The sequence below is a fragment of the Hyaloscypha bicolor genome, assembly GCF_002865645.1.
Source record: "Hyaloscypha bicolor E unplaced genomic scaffold K444scaffold_135, whole genome shotgun sequence".
Classification (NCBI taxonomy): domain Eukaryota; kingdom Fungi; phylum Ascomycota; class Leotiomycetes; order Helotiales; family Hyaloscyphaceae; genus Hyaloscypha; species Hyaloscypha bicolor.
Genome location: NW_020194637.1, coordinates 253,243 through 273,891, shown reverse-complemented (window position 1 = coordinate 273,891; position 20,649 = coordinate 253,243). Strand labels below are relative to the sequence as shown.

At 48.0% G+C, this 20,649-nt stretch overlaps 6 protein-coding genes across 6 annotated transcripts; 3 read left to right on the top strand and 3 right to left on the bottom strand.

Moving 5' to 3' along the window:
• Positions 1–1,910: 1,910 nt before the first annotated feature.
• Positions 1,911–3,396, top strand: K444DRAFT_539732 (MFS general substrate transporter; the record flags this gene model as incomplete). Its single annotated transcript, XM_024875657.1, has 6 exons — positions 1,911–2,005; positions 2,059–2,417; positions 2,461–2,692; positions 2,739–2,837; positions 2,901–3,185; positions 3,237–3,396. The coding sequence occupies 6 exons, from the start codon at positions 1,911–1,913 to the stop codon at positions 3,394–3,396; spliced, it is 1,230 nt and encodes a 409-aa protein (XP_024731298.1).
• A 2,819-nt stretch (positions 3,397–6,215) lies between these two features.
• K444DRAFT_667473 (uncharacterized protein) lies at positions 6,216–7,582 on the bottom strand. Its single transcript, XM_024887300.1, has 3 exons — positions 7,255–7,582; positions 6,550–7,159; positions 6,216–6,473 (listed from the first exon to the last, which is right to left on the bottom strand). The coding sequence occupies exons 1-2, from the start codon at positions 7,442–7,444 to the stop codon at positions 6,558–6,560; spliced, it is 792 nt and encodes a 263-aa protein (XP_024731297.1). The 5' UTR covers positions 7,445–7,582; the 3' UTR covers positions 6,216–6,473; positions 6,550–6,557.
• A 328-nt stretch (positions 7,583–7,910) lies between these two features.
• K444DRAFT_128816 (uncharacterized protein) lies at positions 7,911–8,698 on the bottom strand. Its single transcript, XM_024870436.1, has one exon. The coding sequence runs from the start codon at positions 8,643–8,645 to the stop codon at positions 8,187–8,189; it is 459 nt and encodes a 152-aa protein (XP_024731296.1). The 5' UTR covers positions 8,646–8,698; the 3' UTR covers positions 7,911–8,186.
• A 2,249-nt stretch (positions 8,699–10,947) lies between these two features.
• Positions 10,948–12,200, bottom strand: K444DRAFT_618220 (uncharacterized protein). The gene has a single exon (XM_024881271.1). The coding sequence runs from the start codon at positions 12,133–12,135 to the stop codon at positions 11,362–11,364; it is 774 nt and encodes a 257-aa protein (XP_024731295.1). The 5' UTR covers positions 12,136–12,200; the 3' UTR covers positions 10,948–11,361.
• Positions 12,201–13,209: 1,009 nt separating this feature from the next.
• On the top strand, positions 13,210–16,161 carry K444DRAFT_667470 (uncharacterized protein). Its single transcript, XM_024887299.1, has 4 exons — positions 13,210–13,512; positions 13,561–13,796; positions 13,851–15,618; positions 15,671–16,161. Coding segments are annotated over exons 1-4 (2,211 nt in total). The 5' UTR covers positions 13,210–13,306; the 3' UTR covers positions 15,672–16,161.
• Positions 16,162–17,739: 1,578 nt separating this feature from the next.
• Positions 17,740–20,221, top strand: K444DRAFT_539815 (uncharacterized protein; the record flags this gene model as incomplete). Its single annotated transcript, XM_024875665.1, has 4 exons — positions 17,740–18,007; positions 18,066–18,334; positions 18,386–18,720; positions 18,775–20,221. The coding sequence occupies 4 exons, from the start codon at positions 17,740–17,742 to the stop codon at positions 20,219–20,221; spliced, it is 2,319 nt and encodes a 772-aa protein (XP_024731293.1).
• Positions 20,222–20,649: the final 428 nt, after the last annotated feature.

The following is a 20,649-nucleotide window of genomic DNA, read 5'->3' as shown; positions in this document are numbered from 1 at the left end:
ACATGCTGATCCTGACTGGGTTTCCAAGTTCTATTATCACAAGACCTCTCATCAGGTGCATGGAATGGACATCTTATGTCTTGCAGTTTGCTGCAAGCTGAAGCTCTACGTGGAACAGAAATCAACCTCTCAACTCGTCAACAAAGAACGTCGGCCGCCCCTTCTATTCTACGCCATGAACCCACCCGGTTGGGCCCACGAACCCGTGGATCTCAAAATTCTCAAGCTACTCCTCAAGAAAAAATTGGAACTCAATGAAAGCTGGTTTGACAATGGGAGAGAGCAAACGATTTGGGGGCACACATTCCAGCACTACCTTCGTATCGGTACAAGTTATCCAGAAGCGAGCTGGGAGAATGTCCTCGATTTATTGCTCAAATATCGTGCAGACCCAAATCAGAAAATTCCTTTACAGGGTGCAATCTATACCACGGCTCTCCATCTATTGGTAGACCAATATGGGAAGGTCTCATCGAAAGATCACAAGCAGGCGGTTGAGCGAGCCATCGAACGTCTCATCAAGCATGGCGCTGATGTAGAGAACAAGGACTCAAATGGCATTACTGCATACGAATGTGCCGAAACTTCGGGCCAGCATGTTTTTAGCGTCTTTCAGACAGCTGTCGGCGATGGATCAAGTGACAAACGCGTTGCTGCTCCTACCATGACAACCCGAGCTCGCAGATCCGTGGGGATGAAATCCCAAGATGATAACCACACAGGAAATTTGCCAACATGCACTGGACTCATCCAGAATATTTCTGCGACAGCTCTAGAACCATCATCATCAAAAACTGGTTCGCTCCAGCATAACACATCACAACAACCACAGAAAGATCAGATGAGCAGCAACAGTTCAACAACAGGACAGAGAAAAGGGGGGCATGACGGAGTTCAGAGGCGATCGAAGCGACTCCACTCGGAGATTGAGCTCGACGATGCAGGGGAGATGCAGGTTGAGTATCGATAGACCAGCGGTCGCTATCGAAGAGAACGACAAAAAGAAACCTTGGCACAGCAGAAGGGAACCCTCAATAGCTCCTATGAGCTCGGAAATACGCTCTCTGAATGGTGCGAAAGAAATTCGCGCAGAGGATCGCGGTAGTTTGTCCCTTCTACACCTTTGTGAAGGAGTGACATTCGAGAATGCACGGAAGGTAAGCGCGCCAGATCCGCCTCCGACCTCGACTTGATCGCTACTTCGCACTATGAAGTCACCTCCTAACAGTTGAACTTCCTCCCAGGATTGTAGACGACCAAACACTCAGGTGACTGTAGGCTACTCGGGGGAAGTTAATATGGGAGGGCACTGGGGAACCTCGCCAGTGATAAGAATAATAAATAGTGGTAGTGGTAGATAGTATTATAACTCCTTAATAAAAGGAGTTAAGTATGGAGAAAAGGAAGTCTATTACTAAAGAACTATAACAATTCTACTAAGAATCAACTACATTCTCGGTAGAGTGCAAGGGTGGGAGTTAAGAGCGGGAAATGTGAGTCCCCATCCGCCAGTTCCGTCCGTTCCGCTATTCCCGTTTGGCGCGGCCGGCGAGCCTGCTGCTTTCCCCTCCACAAAACGATTATCAAGAGGAACGCTTCGTGATTTCCAATAGCAGTATCTCCTGGTTATTAACGTTCTAACTCCGCTTATGCTAGCACATGTTGTCATATGAGCTTTGAGATGTCACTGCTTGGGTCCTCAATCCCGAGTCTTTCGTGGCAATAAATAGCACCCACTTCCTGCTTTGCCATCCCATTGATTAAGTAGCTGAGGCCATGGCAAAACTCTAAAGCAAGTACTCTTCACACTTAATTTTCCGTTAAGTGTTTTCATCATGCCAGTGGAAACACCCGACACATCGCTGCCCGCCCCCTCAACGACCGAAGTAATTATCGACGTGGGCGAAAAAATGGAGGGCATCCCTCCTGAGGGAGGCCTGGCAGGCTGGCTTTCCATCATCGGCTGCTCTTGTGGCCTCTTCAGCACATTCGGCTTTTTGAATGCGTAACTATCTCCTGCGCACATCTTAAGATTTCAAAAACTAAGCAAGGAAATAGGGTAGGCGTGTTCCAAACCTTCTACCAAGCCAATATCCTCAGCGAATACAGCCCCTCAACAATATCATGGATCTTCGCTCTCCAGCTCTGTTTGATGTGGCTCCCAGGCCCGCTCTTTGGACGAATCATTGACACGTACGGGCCGCGACCTGTCTTGCTACCGTCCAGTGTGCTTTGTGTGTTCTCGCTTTGCATGACCAGTCTCAGCACGAAGTACTACCAGATCATCCTAGCGCAAGGACTAGGCTTTGGAATTGGAGCTTGTGGGATTTTTACAGCATCTTTTGTCTGTGCTGGGCAGTGGTTTGTGCGGCGGCGGGGCCTCGCTCTTGGCATTGTGACGGGTGGGAGCAGTTTAGGTAAGTGCCTAATGAACGGCAAGTCGAAGTTGCTGATGTGTAGCAGGTGGTGTAATCTTCCCGCTCTTCGTCAATAAAGTCACAGAAGATATCGGATTCTACGGTGCCGTTCGATACACAGCGTTGCTCATTGGGATACTCCTGGCGATTTCTTGTTGCCTTATCACGGCGCGTCTCCCACCAAAGCCTTGGAACTCAAAAGGAAAATGGATTGACTTCACATTGCTCAACGACAAGGGGTTCGCACTTTACACCATCGGGGCATTCCTTGTTATGTTAGTTTCCTCTATGGTATAGTTTTCACTGCTGACGTATCTATAGGTGGGGACTCTGGGCGCCATTTGATTACCTTCCTAGCATGGCACAAGCTACCTCGTCGTTTTCTGGTTCAATGTCTATTTACCTAATCTCCATCATCAAGTAAGTTTCCCTTTCAAATAAACAGAATCATATGATTAGATAGCCGCTAATTACTTCCTCCAGCGCTGGCTCCATTCCTGGCCGTGTGATCATGGCGGCGCTCGCAGACAAGTACGGTTATTTCAACATGATGTCGGCCATTTCACTCTCATCGGCGGTGAGCATCTTCGCTCTATGGATCCCTTTTGACTATTATGCTTCACATGCTGCGTTGGTTGTATTTGCAACAGTATATGGGTACACCAGCGGTGGTTTCATCAGCCTGTTAATGCCCTGCACGGCGAAGTCAGGAAGTTTGAAAACTCTTGGAACGCGCTTTGGAACTTTTCAATTAGTCATGGCTTTTAGGTGAGTTCTATCCTATTCCTGCGTTTTGCACTTGTCTCTTACACATTGCAGCTGTCTTACTGGATTGCCGATTGAGGGAGCTATCCTTGCAGAAGAAGGGTCTTTCTTGGGATTGCAGTTGTTTTCTGCTTGCTGTATCCTCGCGGGGACCTGTATGATTGTTGGTGCCCGCGTTTCTTTGGGTGGGTGGTCAATGACTAAATTGATCTGATGTACACGAGAGAATTAATTTATTGTGGACGGAAAATACGTCAAGATTATACAAGCTTGGGACGGGATATTTAATTATCTAGAGCGTGGGAGAGGAGTTTTTATGGTAAGAACTTATGATAACATAGATAAAATTGAAGGTTTAGTTCTTGTCTATAAATGGAGTCTTCGTGTTTGTACCTTTAAACTGGATTCCTTCACTATGTGTTTGATGCCTCGATATCCGAGAATTCCGCTGGGAAAACATTCTATCGAATGTATCCAGGAGATCCTTCGATTGTGTAGATGAATCACCGGTTTTGCTTGGGTCAACTTGTGACTTAAACTCAACTCCGGAGTTTTGATCGAGTACCTCAACGTTATTACCCACCCCTGTTAATGTCGATAGCTCTGGTGTTATGGATAGATTCATCTGATTCACTCTCTTTAACTTCTGTGTTTCCTGTGAGCCCACGCCACCTGGGCTCACTGAAGATTCTTCGGTGTGCAATTCTCGACCTTTGGATTCTCGCACTTCAGTCACATGGGTCTCATCTGCGCCCTTTCCAGGGACCCGCTTCGTGGCGTGGTCATCATTTTCCAAGCGTAGAAAGGTTTGTTACGACTTGTCTATTACTACCCGTTTCTGTTGATAACCATATATCTTTTGCTGCGGATTCATTAGATTCGCGCCCCTACAAATCCGTGTTTCTCATGGGCTCCGCCGCCTCAGTGCTCAATAAAGGTGCTTTCGAGTGCAACTTTTGGGACTCAGATTCTCTTTTCTCGTAAGCAACACAAATGGAAATCTTCCCTGAGCTGTTTCTAGAGACACCCATCGCGAGACAGTCATTAGCTTGTGCCAATAACGTAATTTGTCTTGGCTCTCAACTAGCTGGCTCAAAGGAGGTCGCACATCGCTGTCAGGTTCAGCAATAATAGATGACTGAACCTGCGTATCAGGGATAGATTCATGGTTTGCAAAACTCCAGCGCCTGGTGGACGATTACCTCGACTTGGTTTCTCACCGAGATCTCTAGATGATCTTTCGACCGAGACGACGGGCTCTTGGTAAAGTGTATTAGACCTCTCAGAGGACATGCTTATATGTCACGGCCTGGACAAGCTATGGAAGTGGAATGTGGTGTGTTTGTGTAAATATGTATGAATGATGGTGCCCTAAGGGCGGTGAAGAAGCTATATATACGCCTGTGCGTAGCACGTGACATTATATTAGTCCACGAATTCCAATATTTTCGTTTTTAGAGCCAACTTCGGGGAAGATGCCCTGAGACCCTTTGATTTGTGAGGCTTAAATTTGTTTAGTTCCTTGCAATCCACTTGAAGATATAATGCTCGGTTTTACAGGACCTAATTTGGTTGTCTCATAATGTTATTGCGCATGAAAATCATAAAACCTCGAGAAAAATGGATTGAATTCAAAAGAAAAATAAAATCACAAGTAAGGGAGGATAGGCGCCCATGAACCGTTGATGATGGATCACTTGATCTGCTTGTCAGATTTTTCAGTGAGCTTTGCATGCTCGTCAAACTGTGGTTTATAGAACTCAACCAGCACTGAAAGTCCGATATCAGCTAGAAACCCTTCCAGAGAACAGCCCTTGCAGCAAGGTACGCTTTTAATAAGGTATTCAAAACAAGTGGTGAAGGCGGCATCAAAGTCGTTGAGAAACGGATAATTCCCAATCAGACTCGCACCTAATTCGTGACACGGTCACCGTCCAAGGTTCCTTGGTGAAGATAGATTGGGTGGCCGGCTGCGCCCCTGTTGTCCCACTAGATATGGGTCTCCAAGGAGAGGGGTTCGTACTTCTGATCGCCCTGAATGTCTGTGTGGCTCATCAACTCGATGGCTTCGTTTTAGTTTTACAGGCTAGAATTCTTTCAATTGCATCTGATACTGTCTCGACAGATCATTCCACACTCCGCGAAAGGATTGTCATCTTTTAGAGCGACCGTCGGTCAGTTGATCCCATGTTATGTCAACAGGGTGGAACTGGTCCTGCTGGAACTCCATGGCCCAGAGGAACGCACATAGGTATTCGAGGAGCTTGAGTCCAAAATCCTTATTGACCTCTTCTGAAATGTGTACTCAAAGGCAGCATTCTTCAGTGGGAAATTCGACATCATATCTCTCCTGGAGTAACCTGCAGACTTGGTGGATATTCTGGAAGGAACTACTTCCCATTGGAAGAGGTGGAGTTCTTACGCAGGCGCCATATTTGCCAATATTTTCTCTTTCGTGAGAGGTTTAATTTCCATTCCCGACAAGCCATGTATTAGGCGGTTGCTCCTTTGGAAAGATTTGATGTTCACAATGTCCCACGCATGCGAGAACTCCTACGGACGCGAGGAGCTCCACAATTTGAGAGAATTTGGTGAGTGATTATCGTAATAAAAGTTTTTGGGGTCTATAACCAACAACCTTATCCTCTGTCGTCTTAGTGGGTGAGGCCTTGAATTCAAGGGAGATTCGAAACATGAATTCAGACAGGACTGGTATCTATCAGAAAGTTGAAGTCTTGCTCTTGGTGTTCGAGTACTGATTTGAGCTTGGTATCTTCGTAGCAGGTAAAGGTGTGGTCCGAGGAAAGGGAAAATCACCTCGGCGGCTTAGATAAATAGAGTGGAGACCTCAGCGCTTGGCGAGAGGTTGGTTTAAGAAGTATGCCCGGTCGATTGTGTACTCAGAGCAACCCGTGACTCTTCCCCTTTTCCGAGTTTGAGAAAGCGGCGGCCCGCCACAATGTACCTACTGGCTTGGGAGCAACTAAAAGAATGAGTCTAAAAGTGTTTCTGATAATCGAACGGGATCTCAGACGCGCTTAAGGGTTATTGAGATTTAATAGCCGTAAGAGCATAAGGCAAAGGTCAAAAGAATTGATGGAAATCGCTGTGTTAATCTTTTGGCATTTTCGATGTCATGAAAGCCATATTGCCAAAGTCGCCGTCGCCGTCGCAAAGTCAATTCTAGCAACTTCTGTGCAAATGCAAATGCAAACATGGCATCATGAACACCACCTATGTAACCCGCACCACGACCCCCAGTTTCCACCCATGATACCTCCATTCTGTCCACTCCCCCAGATTAGCAAATGCTCAATCAACATGAAATATGTAGAATTCGTAGGTTCTCCATCATGTCGCAACGTACCTCGGTGGTCATTTTACATCAAGTCCCGCGAAACAGTCAAACCAGAGCAGAGAGAAGAACTCAAGATCCGAATCAGGACTGTACCAACTGCCAACCATCTTACCATGCCGAGAAGACTCTTCATCGTAATAAATGATGGATGGAATATCAGTGAAATTGTCCGGATGGGGAAATTTTACAAGCAGCTGGAATGGGAAGAAGGGAGTGCCCGGAGAGGAGACGGATCCATGAAGCTGAGCAGTGTCAAGAACCCACGTCTTTTTCTCGGGGCACCGCGGACAGTATGCCTTGAAATGCCTCTTCTCGCACCCTTCATCAAGCCACAACAGCGTCCTATTACTTGGGTGGTGCTTTGTGGAGTAAGTTCCGAATTGGCATTTGCCCTCTCGAGGTTCGCAGAGCTTGGCGTAGTTCCATTTAGAATTCCCGGACCGAGAGTCGAGCGGAAACGAACGGTGGACAATGTCAGAGTCCGAGGAAGTATTGGAAAGAGGAAGCGCAACTTCTGGGGAAGGCAGGAGGTCGATGAGCATGATGGGAATAATGGAGATCAGGACAAAGGTCGTAACAATGGTGATGAGGATCCGGATGCCGAGGTAGTTCTTCACGTCTGCACATAGCGTTAGCAAGCTCTGCACAACGGAGTTGATGGATGTTTCGGGCTCGGAGCTATGACCTTCGCAGAAAAGAAGAAATGGTACGCACTTTCTGGTTCTGTTTCTTGAGAATCTCCTACCAGTGGCTCCTGCCAAAGGATTCCTTTTTCGGCAGACGAAACGGTGATTGCTGGCACTTGATATGTTGGTGCAGATGGTGGGAGCACAGAGGCTCCTGTCGCATTTCTTGAAGCCTCCTTGTGTACCACCTTGTTCGTCATTGTCCGGTCGCTGTTCATCCCGCCACCTGGGATTATCGTGGGTTTGTGCGTTGTGTTGGAGGTGTGCCCCGGATTGAACCCTCTGCTTACCTGAAGCAAGTCTACAAAGAGTTTGTGGATTGACTTGAGGATTTGAAGTTGTCGAACAAATCCTCTGGCTAGAAAGATCTACGTTGATGAAAAACGATGGCGCTGGGTAGCGGGGGAGCCTAGGACCGACGCTAATCCCCTCTTACAGCTAAGGCGGCAATCGGACCAAATCCTCACTTTAATTCACTACTTGAAATTCCACAGCAGAATTTCATGATTTTGTTCTAGAAATCTCATTCGTTTTACCTTGATGCGAACGAGGCTTGCTGAAATGCGATTCTCTCTGTACCTGCATCCTCCCGTGTCCATCCCCAAATGTCATTCCAACTCCTCCATTCAAGCTTCTGCCTGGCAAACATGCACCTTGAACGAAGTTCCACGGTAACAAAACGATAGCGAATCAATGCTTCCCTTATATAGCCTCGGGTATAGCTCATCTGCACATTTCCAGGTGTCCAGGAAACTCATTCCCAGCTTTAGCCCTGACGTTGAGAACCTCCAAAGCTGGAATCCAGTCCTCCCAATTTACCTTACTCTAATATTTGAAACACGTTCCCGTAATATAACCGTGAACCGCCGCATGTGAATCCGCAGCGTGCCCTCTATCACCCATCGCACAATCAATAGCCGGAGTCTCGAGTCCAAAAGCCCCCTAGACAAGTTTAGCTTGCTAACCCACCATGGGATTCAGCCCCCATTTGAGTGAATGGCTTAGCAGGTTGAAGATTCCGGCGAAGACGCTGTCGATATGGAGGGAAAAGGTGGTGCTGAGAGCGATGTGGTCGTTGTTGATCTTCATGTGTGGGCCGCAGACGTCGGGTGTGCTGGTGCATCCGCCAAATAGGACTGGTGCGTAGGTGGAGGTGAGTGTAATGGGTAACCCAGACTGAGGGGACAGCGCCGCCGGAATGGAAGGCGAGGATGGTGGTACTGTGGGGGCTTCGATGAAGGAAGAGTTTGGTGGGGATGACGGGAGCGCGGGCTGGAAGCTGAGGGTTGGATAGGGAATCGGAACCGCTGGTGTGGAACTGAGGACTGGGAGCGAGAGGGCTGCTCCTATCAGAGATAATATGCAGAATGTTGTGGGGTGGAGGAAAGGCGTTGTGATTTCGATGCGAAGTAAAACCATCGTTGTGGAAGTAGATGCATAACTAACTCTTTCATTGGCCGGCTACACACAAGAACGAAGTTTCAAAATCTTACAGTTCTCGAAGCATAAATGGTAAGGCTGCTCCGGTTTGCTGGTGTCCTTTGTAATTGCCTTTACCAGCTAGAACAAATAACTTTAAGGGTGAAGATCCCAGATTGGCTTTTAAGCTGAAATATCTCGGACTGGCATCTCTCTCTCTGTATACAGATAGCTGTCGCAAATGCCAAGAATCAACAGGCCTTAGAACCTTCAAATCCAACGGTGGCGTTGCAGCTGAGTGGGCGCGGAATCCTTGTAATTGCTTAGCCTGTTGTAGCAGTAGCCTTGTAGAGGTCTGGTGGAGTAGACACTGTCACACGCATTCCCTGATTCCTTCAATTGCCGAGAGATCCATCATTTAAGTGTATCGATTGGAGTCGGTGGGATATTGTGATTTTACCACAATTGGCTGTGCTCGCTTAGCGATCTTGACTGCAAAAGGGGGCGGGGTACCAGCGGAGATGGGATTGATCGGAGGACCTAATCCTTAATCTTTGAAAGTATCCAAAAATGATGGGAAATAGTATTCATAATTCTATATCCAGCCTCCTATAAGTATGTCTTATGCTTCTGGTAATATTTTCAAATGAAGTAAATAAAGTCACGTGACCAAGAGACATACTTCACTCCAGGCTTCATTAATGCCATCAGCTTCTTACTACCTAGTCTCATATGTGAGATATAATTAAGAGCTGGTAGTTTATGTCTCAGTAATAAGAATACGGGCTGTATAGATTCAAAAAGGTGTGTTATTGGCATATGTTCTACCGCTGTTCAACCCTCCAGGTTGAGTCATTGGGGGCTGGCAGGAAAGAAAGTGGGAAAGCAAATGAATAACGGCAGCGTTGGAGAAGTCGATGAAATGAAATAAATTCAGTCAACGGTCGTGCACGATCGAATGTTAAAAGTCAGTCCATGTATTATAATTCAACCCAACGCAGTAAGTCTTCTATAGTCTTCGCCCACCAGGCCCTTGCCCAACTCTCCATGTTCCGCGAGAACTCAAAAGCAACGAAAAACGCCGTCGACTCGTAAATGAGCAGAACTATTCGCAAGATATAGATAGTGTTTCCCACACAAATTCCCACGCCGGCCGCTGAGGCGATATGCAGCGAACTCACACTGTAGCTCCGTTTCAAGCCCAACAGCGGGTGCAATTCCACGCGTAATCCTAGCACGGGAACTGGGTAATGCAATACAACCCCGTATCATCATTATTCCCCTTCTCGCAATGAAACGTGTCCGGAACCCCAGAACCATAGTTCCCAAGCGATCCATCCTTCGCAATGAACCGCACTCTCGGGACGTTTTTCCAGTCGTAGAACCAGACTATCGCCTTCTGTGTTTTGTGTCCGATATCCACGAGTTGTTTGACGTTCGTTGGTGCGTTCTTGATTGTTGAGATTGGCGTGCATCCGGAATCAAAGCCGGCGATGAAGTTGGTGCCGTCTTCTTCGTAGGCAAGCGAGAAGACGTGGCATTTCCTCGCCGATATAGTGTGCGCCGCCACTGGTTTGCAGACAACATCGCGGGAGCCGAGGCGGTGGATGACTGTTGAGTTTGTGATGGCAACATTGGTGGTGGTGGACATCTTGTTGGTGAGAGGAAGGGCGATGCCGAGGGTGAAGATGGTGAGAAAATTGAGAAGGGTGAAGAGAGGCCTAGCGAATTGCATAGCGAATCCTTGTAATGAGTAAGATTGAATCAGCTGGTGTGTGGGAGGGCGGGAAGCTGACTTGTGGCTTGACTTTGGTTGTTGCAGAAGAAAGGGTTCTGAGGTGCGATAAAGGTGGTTGGAGGACTGCAAGCTGGTTGGATGGACTTTGGAGAGCTCAGGTTGACAGTGAGGGCGAAGCACCAACCTTGCGAGGTGTTTGAGAAGTAGTGTTTGCTTTGGTGTGTAATGATAGAATGAAGGTGATGTGCGAACTTGGAGCAGGTTAAGATACTTTGACCTATAGCATGAACGGAAGGTGTTGGTGGTTGGATGGATGTTGATGAACGATGATGCCGTTCAGTTGTTGTATGGGATCAAATGAAGGGAGGGAGGAGTTGGGAAGAACACAAATTGATGTTGTGGTTGAAAGGAGAAGGTGTTCTTGAGCGGGGATACCCTCATTGGTTGAAGACTCAACATTTAGTTCGCAACAGTCATCAACTGTAACCATAGAGGAACATATAGCCATCTAGGAAGGTTTCACTAGATCACAACTCACTCTCATCACAACAGCCAAGGAAGGAGCGGAGGGGCAAGTCAGAGAACTTTGGCAGAAGTACGAGGCGACGAGGAAGGGGAGAGGGACAAACCGGCGGTGCTAACACTTGCCATGCTTCATTGGCAAATCGGATCTTCAATAACTCTTTCTTCGTTGTCAAACGCAGACTTCAGGAATACGAAGTCATAAATAGAGACCAAAGACCTTTCCAAGAGTGGATTTCCCTTCATTTGGCTTATTTGCGTGAAATTCGCCCCAAGCACCTGAGATCCTGGGAAATCAGGGACGAGTTTAAGCCTAAGACCTAGATGTTCCGATATTTCTCGACCATATGCGAGGCCAGGCCTTGTGGTCAAGCCAAAAATGTTCGGCATCGCGCTGGTACAAGTGTGGACTTCGGGTGTTGCTGGGACCTGGAAAGGGTCTTCCCCCTTCCCAGCCTAAACCTTGCCACAGCACACTTTGTACTTCTTCTTGCTTCCACAGCTACAGGGATCATTCCTGCCAACCTTCTTTGCCTTAGTTGCCGCGCTTGCATTTCCACTTCCACCTCCACCATTCAGTAACGGCCCCAACTCAGGAATCAGTCTCTGAACGGGTGTTCCAATCCTCTTAGCAGTGACCCCATCGCCATCCGCAATATTTATATCTCCCCCATTCTCAAGAAAGAACCTCAGAGCATCAACGACCTTCTTCTTGCCAGCCGGTGAATAGTCCATTGCCATCACGATGTCGTGAGCAGCCACAGATCCATATCGATTTCGATGATTGATATCCGCGCCAGCCTGCAGCAAGATCTCCGCGACTTCGGTGTCCAAATATGGTTTTGTGGAGATCGAATACATGAGTGTCGTGTTCCCACTGAGATCGGCAGAGTCGACGGGGACCTTGGCTTCGAGGGCGAGGAATCGGAAATAGGACAGGTACATTGATCGGCGATGGAGGACGAGAATGGTGAGCTGCAGGATGTAGTTGTAGAGGGGGATTTTCGTGGGGCCGTATGCGAGGTCGAGGAGGGACTGTCGGGCTGCGTCTATGCCGCTGGTTTCGACTCTTTGGTCGAAGTCGCTACGGATGGCCTCGAGTGGGCCGGTCTGCAGCAGGCGGGCGTAGTCGTCGAGATCATCGTCAGTGTAGGACATGGAGGTGCAGAAGGTACGCAGCAATTGCGACTCTGCACCGGAGAGAATGTCGCCCGTGGGTAAACCGGCCATGATTGAGGATCGGTCGCTTCTTAGTTGGAGACAGGAGAAGGGAAAATTTTGGGAGACGCGTCGAGAATTTTGGGGGACGTGTCGGGGTCAAAGCGCATCCCCAGGGTAACAATCGCTAAAGCTTTAGCGAACCCCTGTACTGAAGCACCGTGAGTACGAAAGGGATGGCTTGGAAAACCGTCCATTTCGCTAAGCGGGACCATTTAGAATCATTCCCTCGCATTCAAAAAGTCGTAATAAATCCCCCCAGAAGTTAATAATCACTACAGCACGATAAAAGATACTTGTGCTTCTTCCGTATCTCATAATACTTAATATAAAGCATTGGGAGGTGGTGGCGTTGTAATGCGCAATTTTCCAAACTAAGAAATTTTGGTGTTCCTTGCACTGGCGAAATGGCGGGTTTTCAAAGCCGCCCCCCCCCCGCCTTTGCAATAATCTTGGGGCATGAATTTAGCTTTTTAGACTCAACTTTGTGGAGTCTCTCATCCGTTCCACTCCCTTTTTATTCTTTTGTTGATGTGTTGAAGCTTCCGAAGGCTGCGTGGCTCATAATTCTCAATCAGATTCAGGAGGAATATGAGATAAGGCCGTGAATTCTACCCGATATCGCCAACGAGTTGCGGGAGAAATGCATCTCGATGAAATGGTCACGAGTCTAAGTGTTGTCTGATTCAGATCCAATGTTAACGTCATTGGAGTTGGAGAAATGGGCAGCTTTGCGTCAGGACAGTAAAGCAATCAAATTAAGGCAACTTACGCACAGTAAATAAAACAACCTGATTTCACAGGTATTGATGCATTGGACTTTTGTTCAGCCAATTGTATTCCAAGGCATTGTGTGGCGTTGCTCTTTTGTTTTAGCGAATGACCTTGCCGATACCCAGGCGGGGCAAAACCGCCGGCTCACAGTGCATATTGTGGCGTTCTTGCGCAGGACTTTTGCTGGAGCCAATTGCCTGCCTGTAGCCAGCTGTGACATTGTCCCGTGGCGGCGCTGCATTGGACTTTTGTTCAGCGAATCGCACCTTGGGCGCCAGGCGCAGATAAAGATTCTCAACTGCTATATAGCTCCGAGACTATCACCCTCTCGATATGACTGAGCGAGTCCAAGAGAACTCCGAGAGCACGTGGCCAAGCAAACACGACTCACCTATTCAACTTATTCAGGATGGAAAACGCGCGACTTCAGAACGACGTTCCCGCAGCCTTGCACCTTAGCGATACCCTCGATCGAAAAAGTTCGAAGCCCCAGGGCATTGCCAAAAAGAATTGGAATGACTTGAAGCCGACGGTTCGAGAACTGTACCTAGATCAAGGACAGACACTCAGACAACTCTCCAAATACCTGGAAGAGCACCATGGGTTCAGGCCCACGTAAGCACGTATCTCTGGTGGTCGACTTGAGGACTGACATGTGGATAGGAAGAAGCAACTCCTTTACCGAATTTCTCAGTGGGGATTTGAGAAGAACGTGAAGAAGAATGAAAGACGCGCAATTATTGAGCATCTTGGCCCTGAACTGGGAAAAGTGGAAATTGAGGCGCAGACGCTGAGAGGGCGGACACTTGATGCGGCGAAGTTGAATCGATGGATGCGATTGGAGAAGGTCACCTCTGAGGAGTCTTTGGTTGAAAACAATGAGATAGCATATGATCCAGGTAGGTTTTGCTTCAACTCGGATTTGGTGTATCTTGCTAATATTTATTATAAAGCAAGCCATGTGCCGTTTGAACTGAACTTTAGACCGGCGAACCAAGACTCGGAAAAACCAGTGCCCACCACACAAACCCCAAACTATGAAAAGCAAAGCGAGTTGGATCTACAAGTTCAAGAATCGCCGAGCGTCTCAGTTTTTCGTTATAACGATAATTCATTCGACTGGAACGCCGTGGATGTTATCGGATCGCCGGGTCTCACCGAATTGATTGGAGCTTTGACTATTGAAGAGTGTGATATCACACTTCTGAATTTGGCTTCCGATAATCTCGGCACCGACGATATCTCGGGGAGCGATTTAATGGACCTATGTGGTAGATGTGACTCGGCTCAAGAAGAGAACATTATATCCAGGAGGCAGTCATGGTCGACGAGGCTGTCAAATTCAACAAAGAATTTTCAGACTCTTGGAGACTTTGATAAATCGTCGCACTTTAATCTACAGTTCGAATTGTATCCGTTTCCTACATCCTCCAGACAGCCTTTTGTTGTCCGCCGACAGTGGTTTTTTCCGAGCCGCTCACTCAAGTCCAAGTTATCAGAGTTGGAATGCAAAATTAAACTTCAAAAGTTGAAACACATGCAAGACACTGAAATAATTCATCTCATGGAGGCTATGGGGGCCAGAGCAGAGGAGTTGTACTACCAAGACAGTTATGATACTGCAGAGACTTGGTTTCGGGGCGTGGTTAGGGCGAAAAAACTCGTGAATTGGTACAAGCCGCACCAAACTTTGTGGGCTTGTCTGCAAGTTGCCCAGTGCCTCCGATGTCAAAGTCGATACAAAGAAGCGCATCAACTTCAGCAGGGTTTGCATGGCACTATCGAGCGGGTATTCAGCGCTAATCACGACGTCTCTGTTAGGTCAAGAGAATTAAACGCAGAACTACTGGGACGGCTAGGCTTTCCGGTAGAGGAAGAAGCTATCCGTCGGCAAGTACTTCAAATACGTCTAATTTCTCTTGGAATGAGACATCCGGAAACGATTTTTGCTTTGGAGGGTCTAGGAGCCAGTTTGGAACTGGTCGAGAGACATGGCGAGGCTCAACAACTGTTGGAGGCCTCACTACACTTCCGGCTTGAGACAGCAAAGGATTCAGGGGATTTTTGCAAAAACCAATTTAATACCCTCTGGGGCGTGGCTCAGCTTGCTGGATCATTGAGGGAGGATAGGAGACATGACGAAAGCGAAAACGTGCTGGAGTTCGCACATAATTTGCTAGCCGATGCGACCAGGTTAAGGTGTTGGGCTGCTTTTGTATATCACTACCAAAGAGCTTGCACCTACAGGCATCAGAAACGATTCGAAAGCAGCGAGAAAATACTTCGAGGCCTTTTAAAATATCACCCAAATTACATGACGCCATCCATGAATAGGCGGTTAGTGTGTGAGCTTGCGGATATATTGGACGAGACTGGTCGCCACCGTGGAGCAGTCTGTTGGCGTAAAAAGGAATATCTTCTCCAGGCACAGATGTATGGACTTACACACCACTACACTATGAACTGCTGCGAGGAAGTTGGGTTCCGTTATGCAAACCAGAGTCGATACAATGAGGGGAAATTGTTCTTCAAGAAGGTGATTGAAATGCTTGAGTCGAGTAGTGAAGAGCCCAATTCTCGTACTTCCTGCATTCGAAAGATTAATGCTTGGATGGAACAACTGGAAGAGATGAGGGCGAAGGACAAAAGAGAGGCGATAGACAATGATGACGATGATGACTACGAAGATGAGAGTGATATACTCGATCCGCTGGATTACTAGTGGGTACTTTCATGTTTATCTTGCAATATTCTAGCTGACATACTGGGGAAGGTACTGGGCAGAAGAGAGACTTCATCCACTAGTTCTCAAGCACCACATCACCGCCCCAAAAATTCTCGGGAAAATCCACAACTTTCGACAGGTTCTTTTGGCAAGTACAGATTAAAATTGCGTCCTCAATTTCAGAACTCAACAACCTGCTCCTGTCTAGGGGCCTGTACCAACAAATTGGGTCAAAGATTCGGGCCTGCCGATGGTCCCAGAAGAGATGTGGCGCATGCGGAGGGGGAACATTTACAACTCCAGGAAAACGCTTTTATGTCTGTGGACATTTATCAACCGGGAAATCAATCCGGCAGCAATTGTTGGGATTAAGCCTGACAGAGTCTTGGCGTCTTGAGAATATCAGGTATGAAGGCTGAATATTGCGAAGAGTGTCTGGTGGCAAATTGGGGTTTTTGGTTCGGAGCGATTAGAGTAGCAAACCTCGTTTCAGTGATCTGTTCTGTGTTGGGCTTTGTATAGGCGTATGCTACCTGCGAAGAAATTCAAATGTTTTCTTTGGTCTTGGCTGGACAATCATTCAGTGGTGGCAGAATTGACCGCGTCCCCACCTTCAACCAGCCTGGGCAGTGAGCAGCAGAGATCGCAGCACAGATCTCCTCCAGCTCCATTAAAGATTCCGCGCCAACGCATCCGCAGCCTTCTGTGCCCTTCTTGACCGTATCCGTCATGAACTCAAGTGTGGCAGGTGCCTACTTAATCTTGCCATCATATTTCCTTCCGAATCAAATCGCCATTGTCGCTATAATTACATCTAAAACCTAAATCGCAGCAACTAGAAAGGCTAGTGGTATACGTCCTTGGCCTGCGGGACAACAGAGGTTTGATGGCAGCCCTGACTGCGGATAGTGGTTATAATTTGGATCTGGACAGGTCGACAACTGTCGTTCAAGAAGGGAACTAGAGAGTGGGTTGTTGCTGGGAGTTCTGAGCCTTATTTATAGCCCAGGGGCACCCCATTAGGCGCTTTCAGCGCGCAACTTCGGTGCGGCTCCTTGGTCTATATCACGTGGATCGCGCAAGCGAGGATATACTTCTTAAGCGGTTGTGAAGGCAAAGGAGGGACGTGCTTCTTGCCTATCTCACGTGCACGCGCCGGGGACTGAAATGTAGCCGAAAAAGAAGGCCTTACTTTACTAACCCCCCCTGGTTTAAAGGGCAGACCCACCATTTTGTGGGTCAAAGGTAAAAGCACTTATTCTGATTAGTAGGGCACCCTAGGCAGCCTCTCGCACTGAGCAAGACTTGGTCTGTAATCAAGTCTAAGAAGGCTTTGAGCCCTAGAAGCCTCGAAATTCTAGCACTTTCTATTCGCCAAGTAATCTTGTCAAATACCCAATCGTTGTGGGGGCTTAGGAAGGGCTAAGACAATTATTATCTGCTTGCATAAGCACCCTTCCGGGGCTGCCCTGGAAGGGTGAGTTAACCTCAAGTCGCTCCTTTTAAACCCATTTCCGCATCCAAAACAATCGCTAACGGTTTAGCGGCTTCTCTTGAAATTGCACCTTGCCAGTGTTATGATTCTGGTAATTCCTTTCTTGCTAATGCTGGAGGATTGTCCCCTCTTGTCTCTTGTCGACTTTCGCTCCCATTTGCTAGCAAATGGCTGGGGTCTAGACGGTTCAAACGTCATGATTATCGATCAGCTGTGCGTTAATTACTGAAATGTTTAAGTGCTTACGCCTCGTGAAGGTCATGGGGCTTCAACTCCGGGCACTCCCGCAGCAAGGCTCTGGACGCCTGAATACTGGAAAGTAATTCAAGGCGAATAATAATTAAGTTGAATATTAAACTTAAGGAGCTTTTCCAAAGATAACGTCTTGAGCCCCTACACTAATAACTCGCTTTCCTAGGGCCTTGGCTTCTCTGCGGGGTTGTGAACCCCTGCGCCGCAGCCGTGCATCCATCCACCTACGAAGCAACGAGCCGCTCGATTAATTCCTTCCCTGGTCATCCGAAATCAAACAACATCCCATTCAACACAACACCATGGAAATTGTACAATAACCACCTGGAGCGCCGCTACCGACAGTCATCTAGTCTGCTGCATCGGGAAGATGGCTTCCACAACGAGTCCCGAGGATCCTCTTGCAGGCCAGTCGAGCGAGCCTGCGGCCAAGCTGCCCCTCCATCAACAGGGCAGTTGTGTAACCTGTCGGCGCCGCAAGGTTAAATGCGACAAGAAACCTTTCTGCTCCAATTGTCAGAGGCTGGGACTCCACTGCGAGTATGCGCCGCGAAAGAGGGCGCCGAGACAGCCAAGGAAGACGGACGGACTTAGTACGCGGGAGGTCGAGCTGATCAAGAGGCTGAACAAGCTTGAAGGTGGGTACTCGCAGGCCGAGGCATATTTAGTACAATGGCTAATATATCTTTCGATTAGGTGTCGTCAAGCAGCTCAGCAGACAAGCACACGAAAGTGAAGAGAATGTTGTGAGGGAACCCGAACCTCCGAACGACGAACACAAAGAGACAACCCCACCAAAGTTGGAGGCGGGGCGTGAAGGACAAGACGAAGGTGTTGCATCTACCTTGAGAAGCCTCAGCAACGTGGCGCCGCCGATGGAGAAGGATTTTGGCACACTGGTGATATCCGAAGAAGGGACACGCCGTTACGTTAAGCACAACTTCTGGGCTCGAGTAACTGAAGAGGTATATCTGTGAAACACTGTACATTCTAGTATGCCACTGACTCTGACCTAGGTGGATGATCTTGTCCAATTGGTATTCGAGGACTACAAAGAAGACGATAACGAATCTTCTCCAGAAACCCAAGAGTGCTCGCCCGCCGAAAACAACAAACAGAGCTTCGTCCTCAGATACAATTCCTCTACTGTTGATCTTCGACCGCTTCATCCGCTCCCATCTCAACTACCATTTTACTTTCAAGTTTATGTCGAAAAGGTCGACCCGGTGCTCAAGATGCTGCATAAGCCTTCTTTGGAGAAGATGATGAAAGAAGCAGCTGATGATCTTGACTCCGTGGGCAGAAGCCAAGAAGCTTTGCTATTTGGGATATATTTCGCTGTTATTGCAAGGTAATCCTCTCCCATCCCCTTCAAATTTTCTCTCATGCTGATAAAAACACACAGTATGACTGCTGATGAAGTGCAAATGAACTTTGCGTCGGACAAAAAGTTCATTCAAGATCGTTATTGTTTTGGATTAGAGCAAGCACTTGCTCGTGCCGGCTTCCTCGATTCCACAGATCTCACCACCCTGCAGGCTTTCGTGCTGTATCTGACTATTATACGCTGTCAAAACGAGTCCCGTGTTGGGTGGGCTTTATCAAGATCCGCTACTGCGGTAGCTCAATCACTTGGGCTGCACCGAGACGGCACTCACTTTGGTCTGCCGCCTTTCGAGTGCGAGATGCGACGTAGGTTATGGTGGCAGCTATGCGTTCTTGATTTCCGGAACTCGGAAAAACAAGGAACGGAGCCTTCCATTGCTGCTGGAACTTATGACACCAATCTCCCGCTCAATATCAACGACTCCGACCTTATCCCCAGTGCCGCGACCGCTCCAGAACCTCGTACCGGCCTCACAGAAATGACAATGACGCTCATCGCATGCGAGCTCGCCTCCGCAGTCTTTACTTTACAACGAGCGAGGAACAACAACGCTCCACTTCCGAGCATCATTGGCTCTACCGCGACGGGAGAAGACACTATCATCCAAGAGTTCTGCCAACACCTGCAGGACAGATACGTCCGCCACTGTACCGACGATAGCTCAATGTCTTGGATCGTTAAAAATATGTGCCAGCTTCTCAGATACAAAATGGAGTGCATGCTCCTGCTTCCCTTTCATAAAGCCGACTCAAAACCATCCAGCGCCAAGGAAGCCTCGGATCAGGTCTTCATCAAAAGCATCAAGATCGTTGAACTTCGCCGGAATCTGGAAGTTGAGAAGACTAAACAATGGCACTGGTACATTCGGACAATTGTGCAGTGGCATGCTGTCGCATATCTATTGAGTGAATTGTGCGTCAGAGATTTTGATGAGAATGTCACGTGGGCGTGGAATGTACTGGACTCAGTATTTCAAGACTGGACGAACTTCCGGGAACAAGGGGCTCCGGGGGTGCTCTGGCTGCCGATGAAGAAGCTGATTGCGAGGGCGAGGCATAAGAGGGAGATGGATCTGAGTGCTGCACGGGGAGCTGAGGTTGCAAAACAAGCCACGGAGCAGAGTATGAAGCAGGATTCAAATTCGCTGGCTGAGGGCGCGAGCACCAACTTTGGGACGGATATCCTGGGCAATGCTCAGAATGTTCCGTATATGGGCATGGGAGGGTATCAAAGAGGATACCCAGAACAGTGGCTTCAGCCACAACAATATCCTGTGGCCATCACTCCAACGCCATGGCTGTTGGAGGACTCTGCAATGCAGGACTTGGGTCTGGATATGAATGAATTCGACCCAACTATGCAATGGGAAGGAGTGGGTGATCTCATGCAGGAGTTCCATTCTTCAATCGTTCCAGGACCTGCGACGATGACTACATCTACTGGGGGATGGGATCCGCTCTGGTGATTATTGAAAATCATTGGACAGAACTGACTTCAGAACAAGCATCAGCACGACTGGTAGAAGGAATGGAGAACATCGCGACCTCTCCCATCACCCTTTTGAGTGACGGATGGGCCATTCGAACACCTCTCGATCTGAACCATGATGCTCAGCGTGCCGAGTATGCTCTCGCCGACGTCGCCCTCAGATTTTGAAACGAGGAAGAATGCAAGAACGCCCATTACAATGAGCCAAACCTTCATTTGATGCACGTCTGATTGCCATGTCAAGTAAGTTGTGTGAGCTCGAATACTGTTCCGCGATGACTGGAGCTATGCAATATTCTTGGCAACGAATGCCGCTTTACCAACATTTCGAGCTGCGCAAATGTTGTAGAGTACGATTGTAAAGCTTTGAAATGAATTTAACCACTCATAATTCGACAAAGTTTC

What these genes read in the sequence shown, in the direction of transcription:
- K444DRAFT_667473 (XM_024887300.1), bottom strand. Translation starts at nt 7,444, where the DNA reads ATGAACAGCGACCGGACAATGACGAACAAGGTGGTACACAAGGAGGCT. An exon ending in TCAAGAAACAGAACCAGAAA is followed by an intron (nt 7,160 to 7,254) that starts GTGCGTACCATT and finishes CGCTATGTGCAG; the next exon opens with ACGTGAAGAACTACCTCGGC.
- K444DRAFT_128816 (XM_024870436.1), bottom strand. Translation starts at nt 8,645, where the DNA reads ATGGTTTTACTTCGCATCGAAATCACAACGCCTTTCCTCCACCCCACA.
- K444DRAFT_618220 (XM_024881271.1), bottom strand. Translation starts at nt 12,135, where the DNA reads ATGGCCGGTTTACCCACGGGCGACATTCTCTCCGGTGCAGAGTCGCAA.
- K444DRAFT_667470 (XM_024887299.1), top strand. Translation starts at nt 13,307, where the DNA reads ATGGAAAACGCGCGACTTCAGAACGACGTTCCCGCAGCCTTGCACCTT. An exon ending in CACCATGGGTTCAGGCCCAC is followed by an intron (nt 13,513 to 13,560) that starts GTAAGCACGTAT and finishes ACATGTGGATAG; the next exon opens with GAAGAAGCAACTCCTTTACC. An exon ending in TGAGATAGCATATGATCCAG is followed by an intron (nt 13,797 to 13,850) that starts GTAGGTTTTGCT and finishes TTTATTATAAAG; the next exon opens with CAAGCCATGTGCCGTTTGAA.